This window comes from Vigna angularis, chromosome 3 (assembly GCF_016808095.1).
Source record: "Vigna angularis cultivar LongXiaoDou No.4 chromosome 3, ASM1680809v1, whole genome shotgun sequence".
NCBI lineage: Eukaryota > Viridiplantae > Streptophyta > Magnoliopsida > Fabales > Fabaceae > Vigna > Vigna angularis.
Window position 1 is genome coordinate 25,978,369 of NC_068972.1, and position 15,518 is coordinate 25,993,886.

The following is a 15,518-nucleotide window of genomic DNA, read 5'->3' on the forward strand; positions in this document are numbered from 1 at the left end:
ATTCGGTCTTGGTCATGCCTTCTACCGTTCGGTCTTAACTACTCGATCCTGGTGTCTTCTCTTATACATAAATGCTTTTAAACTCATACAACAGAAGTCTTCTTATTCTTCACTTTGTAACATCATCAAAATCATTGTCTTCAAGATACCAATGCTCCTTATTAGTAACAAGAACCAAGTAGCACAACATTCAGAAAAAGATTTATTTTTCGTAAAAGTCTTTGTGATAATCGACTATCACTAAGGTTAATCGATTATCATAATAAGAAATTATTATTTGAAAATTTTTCGGGAATAATCGATTATCAGTTATCATAATTGATTATCAGTAGCAATTGTGAACTTGACTCTTAGTTTTTTGACCTAATTTTCAAATGCATAAGTGTATAAATAATTAACTTAAACATAACTTAAAAACAATTTTTCACTTAAGAGTATTAGAGTTGTGTGCCTAAGGGAAACTCTCTATTTTTGAAAAGGGAGCTTGTGTTACTTGGTGGTTATAGGAGTAAGTGCTCTTTCTTAGTATGTCTAAGTGGTAGAGTATACCTATAAAGCAGAGTCAAGTTGTTCATCTTTTTATGCGTCAAAAGGAGGTGCCTTTCATCTCTTATATGTTAAGAGAGGTGGTTTATAATCCCAATCTTTATTTCTCTATTTTAAATTGTTACTTATTTTAGTGGAAAGGTTAATCCCTCTTTTGGAGAGATTAACAATTGGACGCATAGTCTTTTGATCGGAACCAATATAAAAATTACCTATGAAATTTTTCTCTTCCCTTCTCTCCTTTATTTATTTGCTTCTATTCAAAGTAGTTTTTCAGTTTCATTAAAAAAAATTAAAAGCAAAAACCTGTTAAAAAGGAAGTAATTTTTAACTTGAACCAATTCAACCCCCCCCCCCCCCCCCCCCTTCTTGGTTTGTCTTACATTCTAAACATTTCGCTACGCGTTTCGAACAAAAAGCCTTTAATAAGAATTTTTTATCATCATATAAAAAGGGGTAGATTGTTACCAATAAGATGGATCAAAGCTTTGAAAGATTTTGGTGATGATGCACTCAAAGATTTGAAGAAAAATTTACATGTCTGGATGAATTTATGTTAAAGTTTTTTATTGTAATTTTCATTTTAATAACTTTAGACATTTTACTTAAACTATTACAAAGCAAGAGTATAGTTTGAAAAACTCTAAGTGTTTAAGAAAGTTTGTGGTTTCTATGCTTGAAGAAGGAAAAGTTGTTACTCAGTGTGTCTAAGTTGTTGGTGCTCTTCTACCAAGTTGAATCAAGTTGTTTATTCTTTTGTGTGTCAAAAGAAGGTGTTGGTCATCTCTTATCTGTTAAGAGAGGTGTTTTCTAATCTCATATTTGTTTCTCTGTTTTAAACTGTTAGTCATTTTAGTGAAAAATTTAATCTCTCTTTTAGAGAGATTAACAACTAGACGTAGAATCTTTTTATTCGAACTAGTATAAAATTTACTTGTGTAATTCTTCTCTTCCCTCTCTACTTTATTTATTTGCTTTTAATCAACACAAGTTTTTAGTTCTATCAAAGAAATTTTTAAAAGCAAAAAATTGTTTAAAGGGAAGCAATTTTTAACTTGAACCAATCACCCCCCTCTTGGTTTTTTCCTACACTTAAACATTTTGTTGTGCATTTTCAACATATTTCTCACTGTACTAGAAAGATAAAATGATGCTAACTAGATCTATGATTCATATGAGACAAATCCATTAGTGGTTATGGATTCACACTTGGGAGTGATGTAATTACATAGAGATAAGTCAGATAGACAATTATTGCAAGATCAACAATGAAATATAACTATATTTCTCTTGAAATGACTGGTAGTGAAGTTATGTTCCTGAAAAACTTCTTAGCAAACATTTTAGTAGGAATGAAACCAACCACATCCTTGTCAATACATTGTTCCTCTCGAAATGACTTGTAGTGAGACTAAGTGGTTAAAAACCTTCTTAGCAAACATTTCACTAGGAGTGAAACTAATCCCATATGTATTAATACATTGTGATTTCCAATTGGCAATAACTATAGCTAGAAACAAGAATTACAATGAAAAAAAATAGACTATACATTTGAAACATTATTTGGTAAAGTAGTTGCTAAAGAGTAGAACTATTTCCATTGATTATATGAAGTCAAAACAAAATCTAGCATACTTTCTAACAAAAACTCCTAGGAAGAAATATGGTTTAGAAACATTGAGGGAAATGACACTTAATTCACTTCTAAACAAACAAGTGATGGTAACTCAACCTTTATGATTGGAGATCCAATGAGTATGGTTTATATGAGTAAAATCAAGTCACTTGTTAGTTTTGATAACACTAAATTGACTTTTAATCCACTATGTTTGTTCCTATGGTATGTGTGAAAGTGTTAGAGACTCTATTATTGAGATATTAAACTTTGTAGTTGAAATTCTATGTGATGTAAAATTTTTAGTTTAAACACATTTTCTAATGACTTTCATATCCCTTATGGGTGGTGTATGATTTACATCATATACTCGATGAAATCACCTATATTAGTGTCGAGTAAGGGCACTTGTATGAGATCTTGGCATAATTTCTAGACCATTCATAAATACTAGGCACGCATATGGCTTAGTAATAGCAACACAATGATAACAAGGATTGTGAAGGTGTATTGTGATTGACAAACCATTAACACACGTCAAGTGTCTTTGATTGTTATACTAATTCTGATGCATTACATTTTATGAGATCCATGATTTTTTTTATGTGAGTGATTATTGTGATAATAAAATACTGCAAAAGAATTTTTGCATTGCATGGTTTCAATGAAGTATAAAACAACTGCAAAAATGTATTCCCCCTTTTACGAAACAACAAAATCATCAAGCCTAGCTTCTTTGGATGAGTCTTTCCACGTGAAAATGTTAGAACCAATTCTTCACTTTTGAACATTGCACATCTTGTTTCTTAAACCATAGTGGTAGTTGTGAACATTGGGCTTGTTATCCTCCGTAAATCTGAGGATATTTTCACTCATCATATACCCCTCCTATACCTATAAATAGGTGCTCAGTCTCTCCTCTTAAAGACAACAGTCATACATCTCTCTCACTCTCTTTTATTTCTTTTATCTTCTCTTTATTTTCTATTTTATACTTACATAATTAACAAAATACAAGTTATTTAAAACACGTCTTATTATGGTTTTTGTATTTTTAGTATCAAAAACTTGCTTTTCGTTCAAAGTATTTAGCTATATAATATTTCGGAAGAACAATTTAAAACATATTTTTTAAAATCGCATGATTTGGAAGGTCAATTTTTTTTCTTACTCATCCCTAATTCATTTGAGACATTTAGTCACATTTGATAAAAAAATGTACACTTATTTTATCAACAAATTTATCAATAAATTAAAATTCAATTACTGATTAATTTTAAAAAATTAAATTATCAATGCATTTTTGAAAATTAAAAAAAAAAATTCAAACAACTTTTCATAACTCTGGGTAAACCTTTTGAATTACTTATCCTCAATTAAATTCAAACATTATTAGTACTTATCCTCACCTATTAAGAATGCATTTCCTTTAAAAAACACAAAAGTTTTAAAAACAATATTAACATAATGCACTAAGTCAACGTTTAATTGAATAGTTTTTTATTTACTTATTCATAAATTAAACTCGATCCAGCATGCTCTTTCCAAACTAAATGATAGAAACCCAATTTTTTTTACATTTAACCAACATTATCTTATCTTTTTATTTTTTACTTTTTAAAAGATACAATTTTTTATAACTATTTTACCTTTACAATGCATATTAAGTAAATAACGTGTCACTCCACTGTTACTCAATCCAAATACTTGAATCAAAGACGGCGTTCCTGAAGAATAAAACACAACTACGAAATGCAAACCAATATATTATTAAACAAAAAACAAGTGATAAAAGATAAATAAAGGGAAAAAAAATAGAAAGGGATAATGCAACCAGCATAATTAAGACTCAGCCTGATAGGGATACAAATACATTATAAAACGCAACCAAAAAAAAGAAAAATAACGATCATAAACAGCAATATGAGCATTGATGCTTTGATCGAACTTAAAATACATAAACTTATTCTCGTTTCATCTCTTCCTGCAACATTTTCACGCTATTTTCCCTATCAGGGGTTCAAAAACCCACACCAGTTAGAGTGCGGCTATTAAAATCCTTCTCAATGATAAAAAAAATAATAGTAGCGGCAGAAAAGGAGGAATCACTCAATGAAAATCAGGCTTCGCTGGGTACGTGCAGCCAGGCCTTTGGATGATAACATTGGCTGCATAACACCCAGCCCTCACGCATTCTTCAATGGGCTTCTCCTTAACCAATTGTGAAACAAATCCCCCTACAAACGCATCTCCTACAAAAACAAAACAACAGAAGTATATTATCAATTTAACAAGTTTCCTCAAACATTTAGAATAAACATTTTGGCTCTTTCCATGTTTGTTGCAATATCCATATTCCCACCACAGTATCTTCGCAGGAGAGATTAGTATTTCTTGAATCTTTCTAAAAAACATAATATAGCTATATTTCTGGAATCGTAAAACAATAGATAATTTGTAATAATTATTTAGAAACAACACTTTACAATGAAGAATAAGAAAGAAATACAAAAACAATGCAGAAAGCGAGGAAACTATAACTTGAACGCATTTTACAATAATTACCCATAAACTCAACTATAACTTTGCTTAAAGTCTAAAAACAAAAAATAATAGAACTGTGTACCTGCTCCATTTGTGTCAACTAATTTCTCTTTAGGTAATAGTATCACAGGGTACAATTTCACTTTCCCATCCTCGGCAACACAGACAGGATCTGCACCTTGTGTGATAACGGTAATCCTTTTATGTGTTCCCGATGCCTTTGGCAACTTGGAAATCCTTAAAGCTATTTCCTCGACGTTATCAGTCTAGTCAATAGGAAAAGAGTCAAAATACGTAACAAATTATAACTTCAAACAAAAACTGCAAGCCTTCCGATCTGCTGAGTAATGATTACCTCCCAGCCTTGAACTTTAGAAAATGTTCTTGCTTCAGTCTCATTTCCAAAAACATAGTCCATGTATCTGAATCCAAGAACGTACATCGTTAATAAAATCGATATGAAATTTTTTCTATATTAAAATTAAAGAGTGAATGTTCCTTACGGTAGCACTTTCAACAGTGCATCCTTGAAGAACTCGCAGATAAAGGGAGCGGAAAGGTTCATCATGAAGATCTACATACAGGAATGGAATAGTTATTCCAAGAAACTGCTAGTAAGATGAGAATGCCAAGTTCGAATCATATCTAACCTTGCCATTTGCAGCTGCGTGTTCAGCAACTAATTGAATGGAATCGGGAGACACGGTGAGGAAAAAACCAGAAATATAGTAGTACTTTGCCTTTTCAACTATTCACAAAAATACACGATAACAAATGTCAGTCATTTGGATTATTCAGGTATGAGATAGAAAATGACACTCTACCAACAAGGTACCTAAGGCCCAATTTTCTGGTTTGACCAAATGCTCCGACTTATAGCAATTTGCAGCTGATAAGTTTGCAACGAGCGACCTGTATTTAGATGCAATCAAATAGAAGGCTTCAAATACTTGTTTCGGGATCAAATATATGTTAACCTAAGTACACTATTTAAGAAAAAACATAAAATATAATTATTGATTCCTATAATAAATAGAATAAAGAGTCAAGGAAAGCTTGATCGTCTGACCTTTCACCACCAACCACACAAACAGCACAAGTTCCCGTGGGTGCAGTGTCGATTTCATAATAGTGAACCTGATTGTTGAATGAATAAAAAGTTAATTTCAGAAATGGAATTCTAACCGGTAAGACAAATCAAAAGATAAACTTACCTTTACACCATCAAGTGAACATCTCTTCTTCATCTCCTCCCCAAATTTGTCCTTTCCTATGCAACCTATGTACCCTGTGGCACCAGGTGCTTGAAGCATCCACTGTTATGAGGTGAAAGCAAATGATTAGTTACACAACTACAGCAGACTCAGCTCACTACATACAAGAAAGTACATACCTGAGCAACCCGGATTGAATTCTGAGTAGCACCTGCCAATGAGAAAATTATAAAAATAGTCAATATGAAATGTGCACCTCCATCTATTTTCTTTCCTGCTCTTTTAGTAAAGCTAGAATATGTGACTAGAAACCCAATAATTTGGATCAAGTATATTACCTCCAGCAATGTACTCCACATTAGTTTTGCTAGCCAATTCCTCATACCTGTGACGATTGTCAGATGATATGAAAATAAAATATATATATATATATATATATATATATATATATATATATATATATATATATATATATAAATCTTATCCTAGAAAGAAAATATCCTTCAATAAAATACTAGCTCAGAAAAAAAAATGTAGTCCGGAGAGAAAGCTAAAAGTCTTACAAGATCTGGAGGCTGAATATATAACTAGTTATTACATCAAATTCTTAATTTAAAAAATTTATAAAAATATGTACATTGAGTATTTAGTAAAAGAGAAAAGTAAAACTTGTGATTTCTCAGAACATTCTAGCAAAAAGCATCAGCAGAGAGCACAACGGATAAGAAGTGGGTATACCGGTTTTATACATCCCAAGGACTAGAACCACATCATATTAATAAAATGTATATGAAATTAGGAAAATGCCACACTCAGTACCAGAATAAGAGTAGGTTAACAGAATCGCCAATCAAACGACACAAATTCCTTTGTCTCTCATGTTTTCACACAATGAACATTGATAGTAGTATAAAACAAAAGTAAACAAGTATAAGATTGCATCAGCAATCCAAAAAAGTGTAACGGTAAAATCATAATCCAAAAATCAAAGTCAAATAGCGGGTTTGAATATTAGGGTTTTCTATTTTTATTTTAAGATGTAAAATGGTAAAAATACAATTGCATCTGGATACACTATTTTGAAACACTAATATGAGTAGCTTATTGAAATAAGCTAAAAGGTATTAGGAAAAAAAAAACTGGCAAACACAAATGAAATAATTTAATAAAATTTTCATCTACTAATAATCTAGATGAAATGTTTAACCAAACACACTTGGTTGGGAAAGGTAGTAAAGTTTTAAATCTTCCTATAAATTCCCTTAACTGTTAAATGAAAATGCATTTAATGCTTATATGTTTTCAATATATTACATAGAATTAATTTCCATATTAAGCCTCTCTTTATAAAGAGAATCAGCATTAAGATGTTGTAGTACAACATCTTTTGTTTTTCTGTTTTTCAAGAAACACTTTTTCAATGGTTAAGAGAAAAGCAATTGTAACAAGTACTTGTTTATTTTACAACTTCCTGAAAAGATTTATGAAAAAAAAATTATTTTCCATAATTGAAGTCATACCGACACCTGATAAAGTAGGAAAAGTTAAAAAGCAAAGAACTGAAGTGCATGAATCCATAAACTTGATTGCAATAATCTCAAACTCAGTCCACTTCAAACCAAGCGTGAATTTACAAGTAAAACAACTTTCTTACTCCACATAATCTCTTAACTCTAATTTTTGTAAGCATGGTTTTTTTAACCGAAAAACGGATTTAACAATTGCAAGAGCTTTTAAATATTTTTTTGACAAACATTTCACTCATTCAACCAACAAAATTGAAACAAACAAGAGCTCAGTTGATATACACAAAACGAATAACAAATTCCAGTGGTTACGCGGGACAAGAAGCTGCAGACAGACATCAAAGAAAAAGAGAAAAATCTTACATAGGCTTGTGCTTATCCTCGGCGAGAATCGCATCGTTCAACTTGATACCATATCTGTTATAGAAAAACAGAACAACCAGCGTTAGATCTGATCCGTCGTATCTCATTTTCTTTCAGATTGACACATCAATCACACAATAAACCTCTCCAACAGTGTTCTTCTGAGTTCTAAGCTCAGAGTAGCAATATTCCGCAACACATCATAATTAATAATGAATAACTACAAATATTCTTATTCATTAATAGTAATAGTGATTTAAAGATAGGGAAATGTGAGGAACAAACCGTTGCAAGAAATCGTCGTCGACGACGGCAGAAATGTCGAGGAGAGGGTTACACATTCCGAGGAGAACGCCGTCAAACTCCATAGACGCGAGAGAGGAGAAAACCAAGATATGAAAAATGCAAAGAGTGGTTAAAGTGGGAGTGAACGAATGAGATGCAGATCTACACGAATGTGAACATGTTGCTTTCTTTTATAGGCGCTTTCGCACATTTTTTGTTTTGTTTTGTGTTTTTTGGTTTTTTTTTTTTTGGGCTAACCGGGCTTTGTGGGATTGGTGGGATTCGCACGATAATGTGTGTTTTACTACCCTGTCAGTATCGAGGGAATTAAAGTATTGGGACTGTTTGACAAAATTAATATAGAAAATTTATTGAGTTCGATTTTTATGTTCTGTATAAGTATAATAAAATATTCAAATCAGATATTATACCAGTAGATACTATACTTTAATATCAGGCTGTACATGATTATGATTTCCTAATTTAAAAGTAAAATGTAAGAACATCAATTTTCATGCAATGTATTAATTTTTAATGACTAAAAATATTATTTTAATATAGAACTTTTATTATTGTTATTTTGTTTTGATGTTTAGATCTGCAACCCTCACCAATTCTTGTTCTAATTCTACCAACCAGGTTGGGCCCAGAGTGGAAGTGTATGGCGCACCACACACAATACCCTAATTTTCAACTCGTCGGTCACTATTTTATTTTTAAATTTCAATTGCTGTTGCTACCCGAAAAGCATTTGCATTTTTCTTTTAAACAAAATTCAAAATGAAAATTATTTAAAATACAATGGCAGTTAATAAGACATCACATACCACCTGCTTCAGCTATGACTAGCACCTACCACAAACATGGAATTCCTTTGGAAGTTGAAGGTGAAGAAAAAAGTAATAATATATATATCATTCACAAAATCTACTAATAATAAAATCAATTATACCATCATGGATTTCTCATATTGGACTTGGGTCTCTCTCTTCTACTTTTTTGATTAAAAAAATTGGAGTGTTTCTTCCGGTACCTACATCATTTTTCCTGTCGACAATTTTATCTTTCTAAAAATTAGGTAAGCAATAATTATTGTTTATCAAATGTTATTTAATTTTATGTGTACATTTACTATCCTCTTATACCTCAAGTTAACTTGTTTATTTGTACTTCATTCTTATTTTTTTCTCATGGTCTCTTTCAGTTTTCTTCGTAGTCCCTTGGTGGTGAGTTATGTCTGTGGTTTCTTTGCTCGTGTTTAGATTTGTTGTTCATCTTTCTTTAATTGACATCGAGATATAAGCGTTTAAGTTTGTTTTGTTATTTATGCTGGATTTCAAACGGTTAGAAAACAAATCAGATTTCGAAAGTCTATTTTAAAGGTAATTGTATTTCAAAATTTGATTAAGAAATTTATCGGATTTCAAAATCCAGTTAGAAAAATCACCAAATTTTAAAGTTAACTGGATTTTGAAATTTAGTTTAGGAAGTCATCGAATTTCAAAATATGGTAAAGTAGTAATTAGATTTGAAAATATGGTTTAGGAAGACACTGGATTTCAAATTTCGGTCAAGGTACTTGTCAGATTTCAAAATTCGGTGAAGGTAGTAATCAGATTTCGAAATTCAATTAAAAGCTTAACTGGATTTTGAAATTCGATTACTACTTTCACGAGATTTCGAAATACGATTACTACCCTCAATAGATTTTGAAATCTAGTTACCACCTTCACTGGATTTTGAAATTCGACGACTTCTTTAAAAAAATTTAATTTGTTAGAATTCATTTTAATAATTTATTGGGTATTATTATTAGTATTATTATCAATGAAGTGAGGTATTCTATGGTGAAAATATTATGTTATAGGTGGTTATATTGTAAAATGGAATATTTTCCTTTTGGTTTGATGAACTCATAAGTAAATTCGAGTTTCGTGTAAGATTCTTCTTTCGTCAATGAAATGTGTGAGGGAGATTATAAAAGTAATTTTACAATTGATTAGATATTTTCCACACGTGATGACTCAATTGAATAGGTTCAAGGGATTGTTTTTCATATTGGGTTTGTTTGTAACTTAAGATCTGATAAAGCTACTCGTGAACCTGAGAGAAAGACGTTTGTCTTGATAGAATGTAAGAGGGGTGGAAAGTACAAGAAATACAAACCTGATGTTCAGTTGAGTATATATAGCATAAAAAAATGTTAGTGTCCTTTTAAGTTGAGGGAAAAGCCAAATTCTAATGGAGTAGGGTGGGTATTGAAGGTTATATGCGGATATCATAACCATGATTTGGCACAGAGTTTAGTTGGTCACCCTTTTGAAAATGTCAGGAGGTTAAATCCCATTGAACAATCACTACTTATTGATATGACTAAGAGTCAAGTGGAACTTATACTAACTCTGAAAGATAATGATTTTAATGTCACAACACTCAAACAAATATATAATGCAAGGCATACTTACAAACAATCATTAAGAGGGTCGAGAACTAAATTACAACAACTGATGAGGATGTTGGATTGTAATAAATATATCCATTAAAGTAGAAGTGTCAACGAATTTGAGGTTGTAAGTCACCTCTTTTGGACCTATCCTAATGTAGTGAAATTGTTGAGTGCATTTAATGTTGTTTTCTTGATGGATATGACATACAGAACCAACAAATATCGCTTAACATTGCTTAAGATAGTTGGGGTGACATTTATCAGGTTAATCTTCTCAACGACCTTTGCATTCTTATCAAGTGAATAGGAAAATAATTTCACTTAGGCTTTAGAAAGGCTTAGAGGATTATTTTAGACATATAAGGACATTTCACAAGTCATTGTTAGCAACATAGACCTAACTTTGATTAATGTCATCGGCACTGTATTCCCTGAATGTTCTCATTTCCTATGTCGCTTCCACATTCTAAAATATGTGAAAAGCCAAGTCCAAAATGTTAGTGGATTCTGTTGAGGCATGGAATTTTGAGATGGAAGCATGAGAAAATGTCATGGATTGTGAACATAAGTCAATGTTTACTGACTATGTTAATCACCTTCAGTATGCTTATAGTTCATGATGTTTATTCTTTGAACATGTGAATCAGTCTTGGATTATTCTGTATAAGACATACTTCGTAAAGGTGTGGACAAACTGAGTTATGCATTTAGAAAACACAACATCAAATAAGTATGTTTTAATCTTATTTTATTTAGTTATTTTTTATTTATGTTTTATGATATTGTTCATGTCATTTGTATCAAAGTTTAGTCTCCTCACATGAGCCTGAAGAAAGTATTGGGGACCAGTATGGGAGAACTTTGTTCGTGTTGGAGTATTCTTCATGTTGTAACATAATAAGATAAAGGCATCCTATGAAAAAGGTCTTAATCCTATGAATGAAGCTTTTAAAGGAACCACATACAAAAGACTGATTGAACATGTATTGAGATATGCTTAAGACTCATTGTTGAGGAGTTCGATTGAGTAAAACAAATAGGATTGAAGAGTGAATGTTGTGGATGCATTTTGAGACAAACATATGGTTTACCCTATGCTTGTTAATATGATATAACCTTGGGATGATTTCTTTAGCTGAAATTCATGTCATAGTGGACTAGATTGAGCCTTTTAAATATTGTATCAAATGAATCATAGCTAGAGTTAAACATTCAACGTGATTTTGATATGGTGCAACAACGTTTCAAAGAGGTTACTTGAAATTGTTTGTCTTGCTATGATATGTATGGTACCTCCTATTTGTCACCCTTACATTCTCAATGTTGTTAATGTTATTGCTAATGATCATTGTGGTTATATATGCATTGTTGCTTCTTTGGGTTTGGGTAAAGAGTCATAGCCCCTTATCCGACATAACCTATTTAAAGAACTTAGTTAGTGGCGAGATGAATATGCAAGAATAGTGGGAAGTTATAATCGACTGTAAGAACTAAGGAAGTCTTTGCTAGTTGACACACAATCAATAATTTGTGTTGATGTCGTTGACATTTTATTTATTATGTCTTAACTTTTTCTTTCATAACAATTTGTTAGAATCGCATAATGGAATATTCGTGTTAGGACAAAAACCAAGAGAGGTGAATTGATTTGTTAATAAAACTATGCTTTTAAAAACTTTTGTTGATAGAGAGAGCAATGTGAAAGCTAAACACAAACCCTTGCGTGTTTTTTATGATGACGACAACAGAAATGTTTCAGTGAGTTTCTTGCACAACAACTGAAACATTTTAATATGCAAAGCTGCATTTACATGTCTATTTGTACTTGAACTGTTTGGTTTGCAGACTTACTGTGGTTATACATGAGTTTATATTTGTGGTATGCACATTCATGGGTTTGTATGATAAAACTGTTTGCACAATGCATATTTGTATGAAGTAATCGATTACATTGCCTATGTAATCAGTTAGATTCATCAGATATCAGCAAATGCTTTAACTGTGGCAAACTTCAAGTCTTAACCGATTACATTATATGTATAATCGATTAAAACTCGTGTCTTTGCTTACACCTGATTGTTGAGTGCAATGATGAGTTTTCAAATGAAAATGTTTTCAAAATTTCTTAAGTATTATACCTAACCGATTACACGGTTTTCTTAATCGGTTAAATCGCGTGCACACTGAAAATTGTTTTCATGATAAGTCTTAACTAACATAACGATCATATTTTGAATTGTTTTGACTTATGATAATTGTGCAATTGATTACATTAAATGCGTAATCTATTAAATTTGTTTTAATGTAATTATAGTATAACAATGTTAATTGCTTAACCGATTACATTAGTATTGTAATCGATTAATATGTGTCAGACTTAAGAAAACTATATATATTACGCATAACACTCTACATTGATAACTTTTGTACATTTGAACTTTAATATCCGACAAAGTGAGTTGTTAAAAGAAATTGCAGGTGTGCTCATTCTCCAAGAATCAAGAAGCGTTAGTTTGGCAGATTCAAAGGATTCTTGAAGGAATTACTATGTGTTTCATTGGTTGATCATCATCCGCACTCTGAGGTGTTCGAACCAAGATCAATATTGTTGATTTTGCAATCTGAGGATTGTGGTTTCCTTGTAGCTAGTGGTCAGGAAGAGAACGTGAGGTTCTGGTTTCTTTGAGAGGTGTTTCAAAGGGTTTCTACAAAAAGAAGATTGTTCTTTTTGTGTTATATTCTTCTATATTAGATTTTGAGTTGGAGAGAAGATTACATTGAGAGAGGGTCTTTGTAAGTCTTGTTGTATAACTCAATCTTTATAGTGAAGTGACTTTCAATCTCAGGTTGATTGAAAGGGACTAGATGTAGGCATTAAGGTCGAACCAGTATAAAAATCTTGGTATTTGTCTTTTTATCCCTTACCTCTTTTATTGTTTTACAATCTGCATTTGTTTGTGTTTCAAGAAAGCGCAAAAGATTTTCAAAGGTTTCAAAAAGAACATATTTTTAAACAAAACCAATTCACCCCCCTCTTGGTTGGGAAATAAGGCCTATCCATTCCTACAACTTTCTCTTTTAAAAATTTAACTTCACAATGAAAAAAGTGATTCCTTGAAGGTAATAACATATAGTTAAAGAGTGTAGGGAAAGAAAAAGTTGCACAAGTAATTTTATATTGGTTCAAATCAAAAGACCATACGTCCAATTATTAGTCTCTCTAAAGAGAGATTAATTAATCACTAACAAATAACCACAACTTACAATCATATAGAATAAAGATTGAACACATCTCTTGAAAACATAAAAGATGAACAACACATCCTTTGACACAAAGAATGAACAACTTTCCTAGTAATAGTAGTTTTACTTAATCACTTACACTTACACTCAGTGAAAGTTATTGCTCTATCCATACTAGGTTTCTCAAAGTCCCTTTTCATAAACACAGGGAGTTTCTTTAGCATGACTCTAAACCTTTGAGTGAAAAGTTATTCTGGAAACAAGGTTTAGATAAAATATATAGACTCTTAATTTTGAAATACAGAAATTGAAGAGTCTGATCGTAACTACCGCTCATAATCGATTATCAAAAGTGGTGTTTCGGTATAAGGGGTCGAGGTTAGAACTTCTTCCATGGGGTAATCTCCATGTTTAAAGCTTAGGTCAAAGTTTAGTCTCCAATCCTCTCTCCACCATTCGGTCAAGTCGGGTGCTACCTACAGAAAGCTCTCTGATGCTAAAGTCAGTGTTTGTTCAAATACTTTGGTAATAAATGTGTGGTAAAAAGGTAACCAACTACTTGGATATCAAACCTGTATTTATAGATTTTGGGATGGACTTCTGATCAGTGTCAGCCTAATTACAACCCAAACAATAATGACCTAACTTAGGGTTAACATAATTATTCTTATTGCTAATCTTGTTTATGGCCCGACCGACCGGCCCATCGATTATTTCGCATTGGATCAAAAGGTATGTTGACTGCTCAGTTCGCTGACCAAACAATCATACTGTACAAGTGGTAATCAATTATTCCAAAAATATTTTCAAAAAGCATTTCCTCGCTATGATAATTCAATTACCAAAAGGTGATAATCAATTATGATAAAGATACTTTTAAAAAACTTATTTTTAATTGGATAATCAATTATCAATAATGATAAGCAATTATCACAAGGGTTTTTATGAAAAGTAAAACTTTCCTTGAGTATTCTGCTGCTTGGGTTCTATCTATAAACTCTTGATCTACTACTTTAAATATAATACATAAATTATAAGACTTCAACAACTAAATTCTTAAGTCTTCAATGTATCTCTTGAATCCAAGCATTCTTCAAGTATTCAACACTTCTCCATAAGTAATCATCATCAAAACTCTGTATTGAAGGAAGATGTCTATCTTCTTATTTTGTCAACACAATTTGTTTTGTTACTTACCAACTAATATGACAAGTGGATGACTATGCCAGACATTGGCTATGCTATTGCTATTTAATATAATCTCATCTTAATCTATTTGTCATATTGTCGAAATTATACGATCTTCACACTACGTAGTACACTTCCTTCTTATATAAGACATCATCGATTAAAATGTATAGGACACATTCATGGATCTCATTTCATGCATGTGAAATTATTGTTCTTTTGTTCCATTATAAATTAAATTCCATTTACAAATTTAACTTTATAGGTTCACCTACAAGAAGGTTGTCCTTTATACATAGTGGATATCATATCATCAACTCATTGTTACCCTGAGGTACAGATGTGGCCATCTTTTTATATAAGTAGATGTAAACATTTGTAGAGTTTATGGGCGTTAATACTAGTTATTTGACTTGCTTAAGCCTTGCTATTTGTGTAATGTGAACAGATGTATAAATGAGCATTAGCAGTTGTTATTAATTCATTGCAAAGCATTCCACTCTCATGCATATAGAAGCTTACATCTTCTCCATTAATATAGTAACTAT

The 15,518-nt window shown here is 31.5% G+C and overlaps 1 protein-coding gene across 1 annotated transcript; it reads right to left on the reverse strand.

Moving 5' to 3' along the window:
• Positions 1-3,911: 3,911 nt before the first annotated feature.
• LOC108326602 (adenosine kinase 2) lies at positions 3,912-8,274 on the reverse strand. Its single transcript, XM_017560194.2, has 12 exons — positions 8,094-8,274; positions 7,809-7,862; positions 6,258-6,304; positions 6,099-6,130; positions 5,920-6,021; positions 5,775-5,842; positions 5,541-5,617; positions 5,356-5,453; positions 5,209-5,279; positions 5,061-5,127; positions 4,788-4,971; positions 3,912-4,413 (listed from the first exon to the last, which is right to left on the reverse strand). The coding sequence occupies exons 1-12, from the start codon at positions 8,174-8,176 to the stop codon at positions 4,271-4,273; spliced, it is 1,026 nt and encodes a 341-aa protein (XP_017415683.1). The 5' UTR covers positions 8,177-8,274; the 3' UTR covers positions 3,912-4,270.
• Positions 8,275-15,518: the final 7,244 nt, after the last annotated feature.

Coding starts and splice junctions, on each gene's coding strand:
- LOC108326602 (XM_017560194.2), bottom strand. CDS start 8,176: ATGGAGTTTGACGGCGTTCTCCTCGGAATGTGTAACCCTCTCCTCGAC. Junction 7,863..8,093: donor GACGACGATTTCTTGCAACG/GTTTGTTCCTCA, acceptor TTTCTATAACAG/ATATGGTATCAAGTTGAACG. Junction 6,305..7,808: donor GAGGATAAGCACAAGCCTAT/GTAAGATTTTTC, acceptor CAATCGTCACAG/GTATGAGGAATTGGCTAGCA.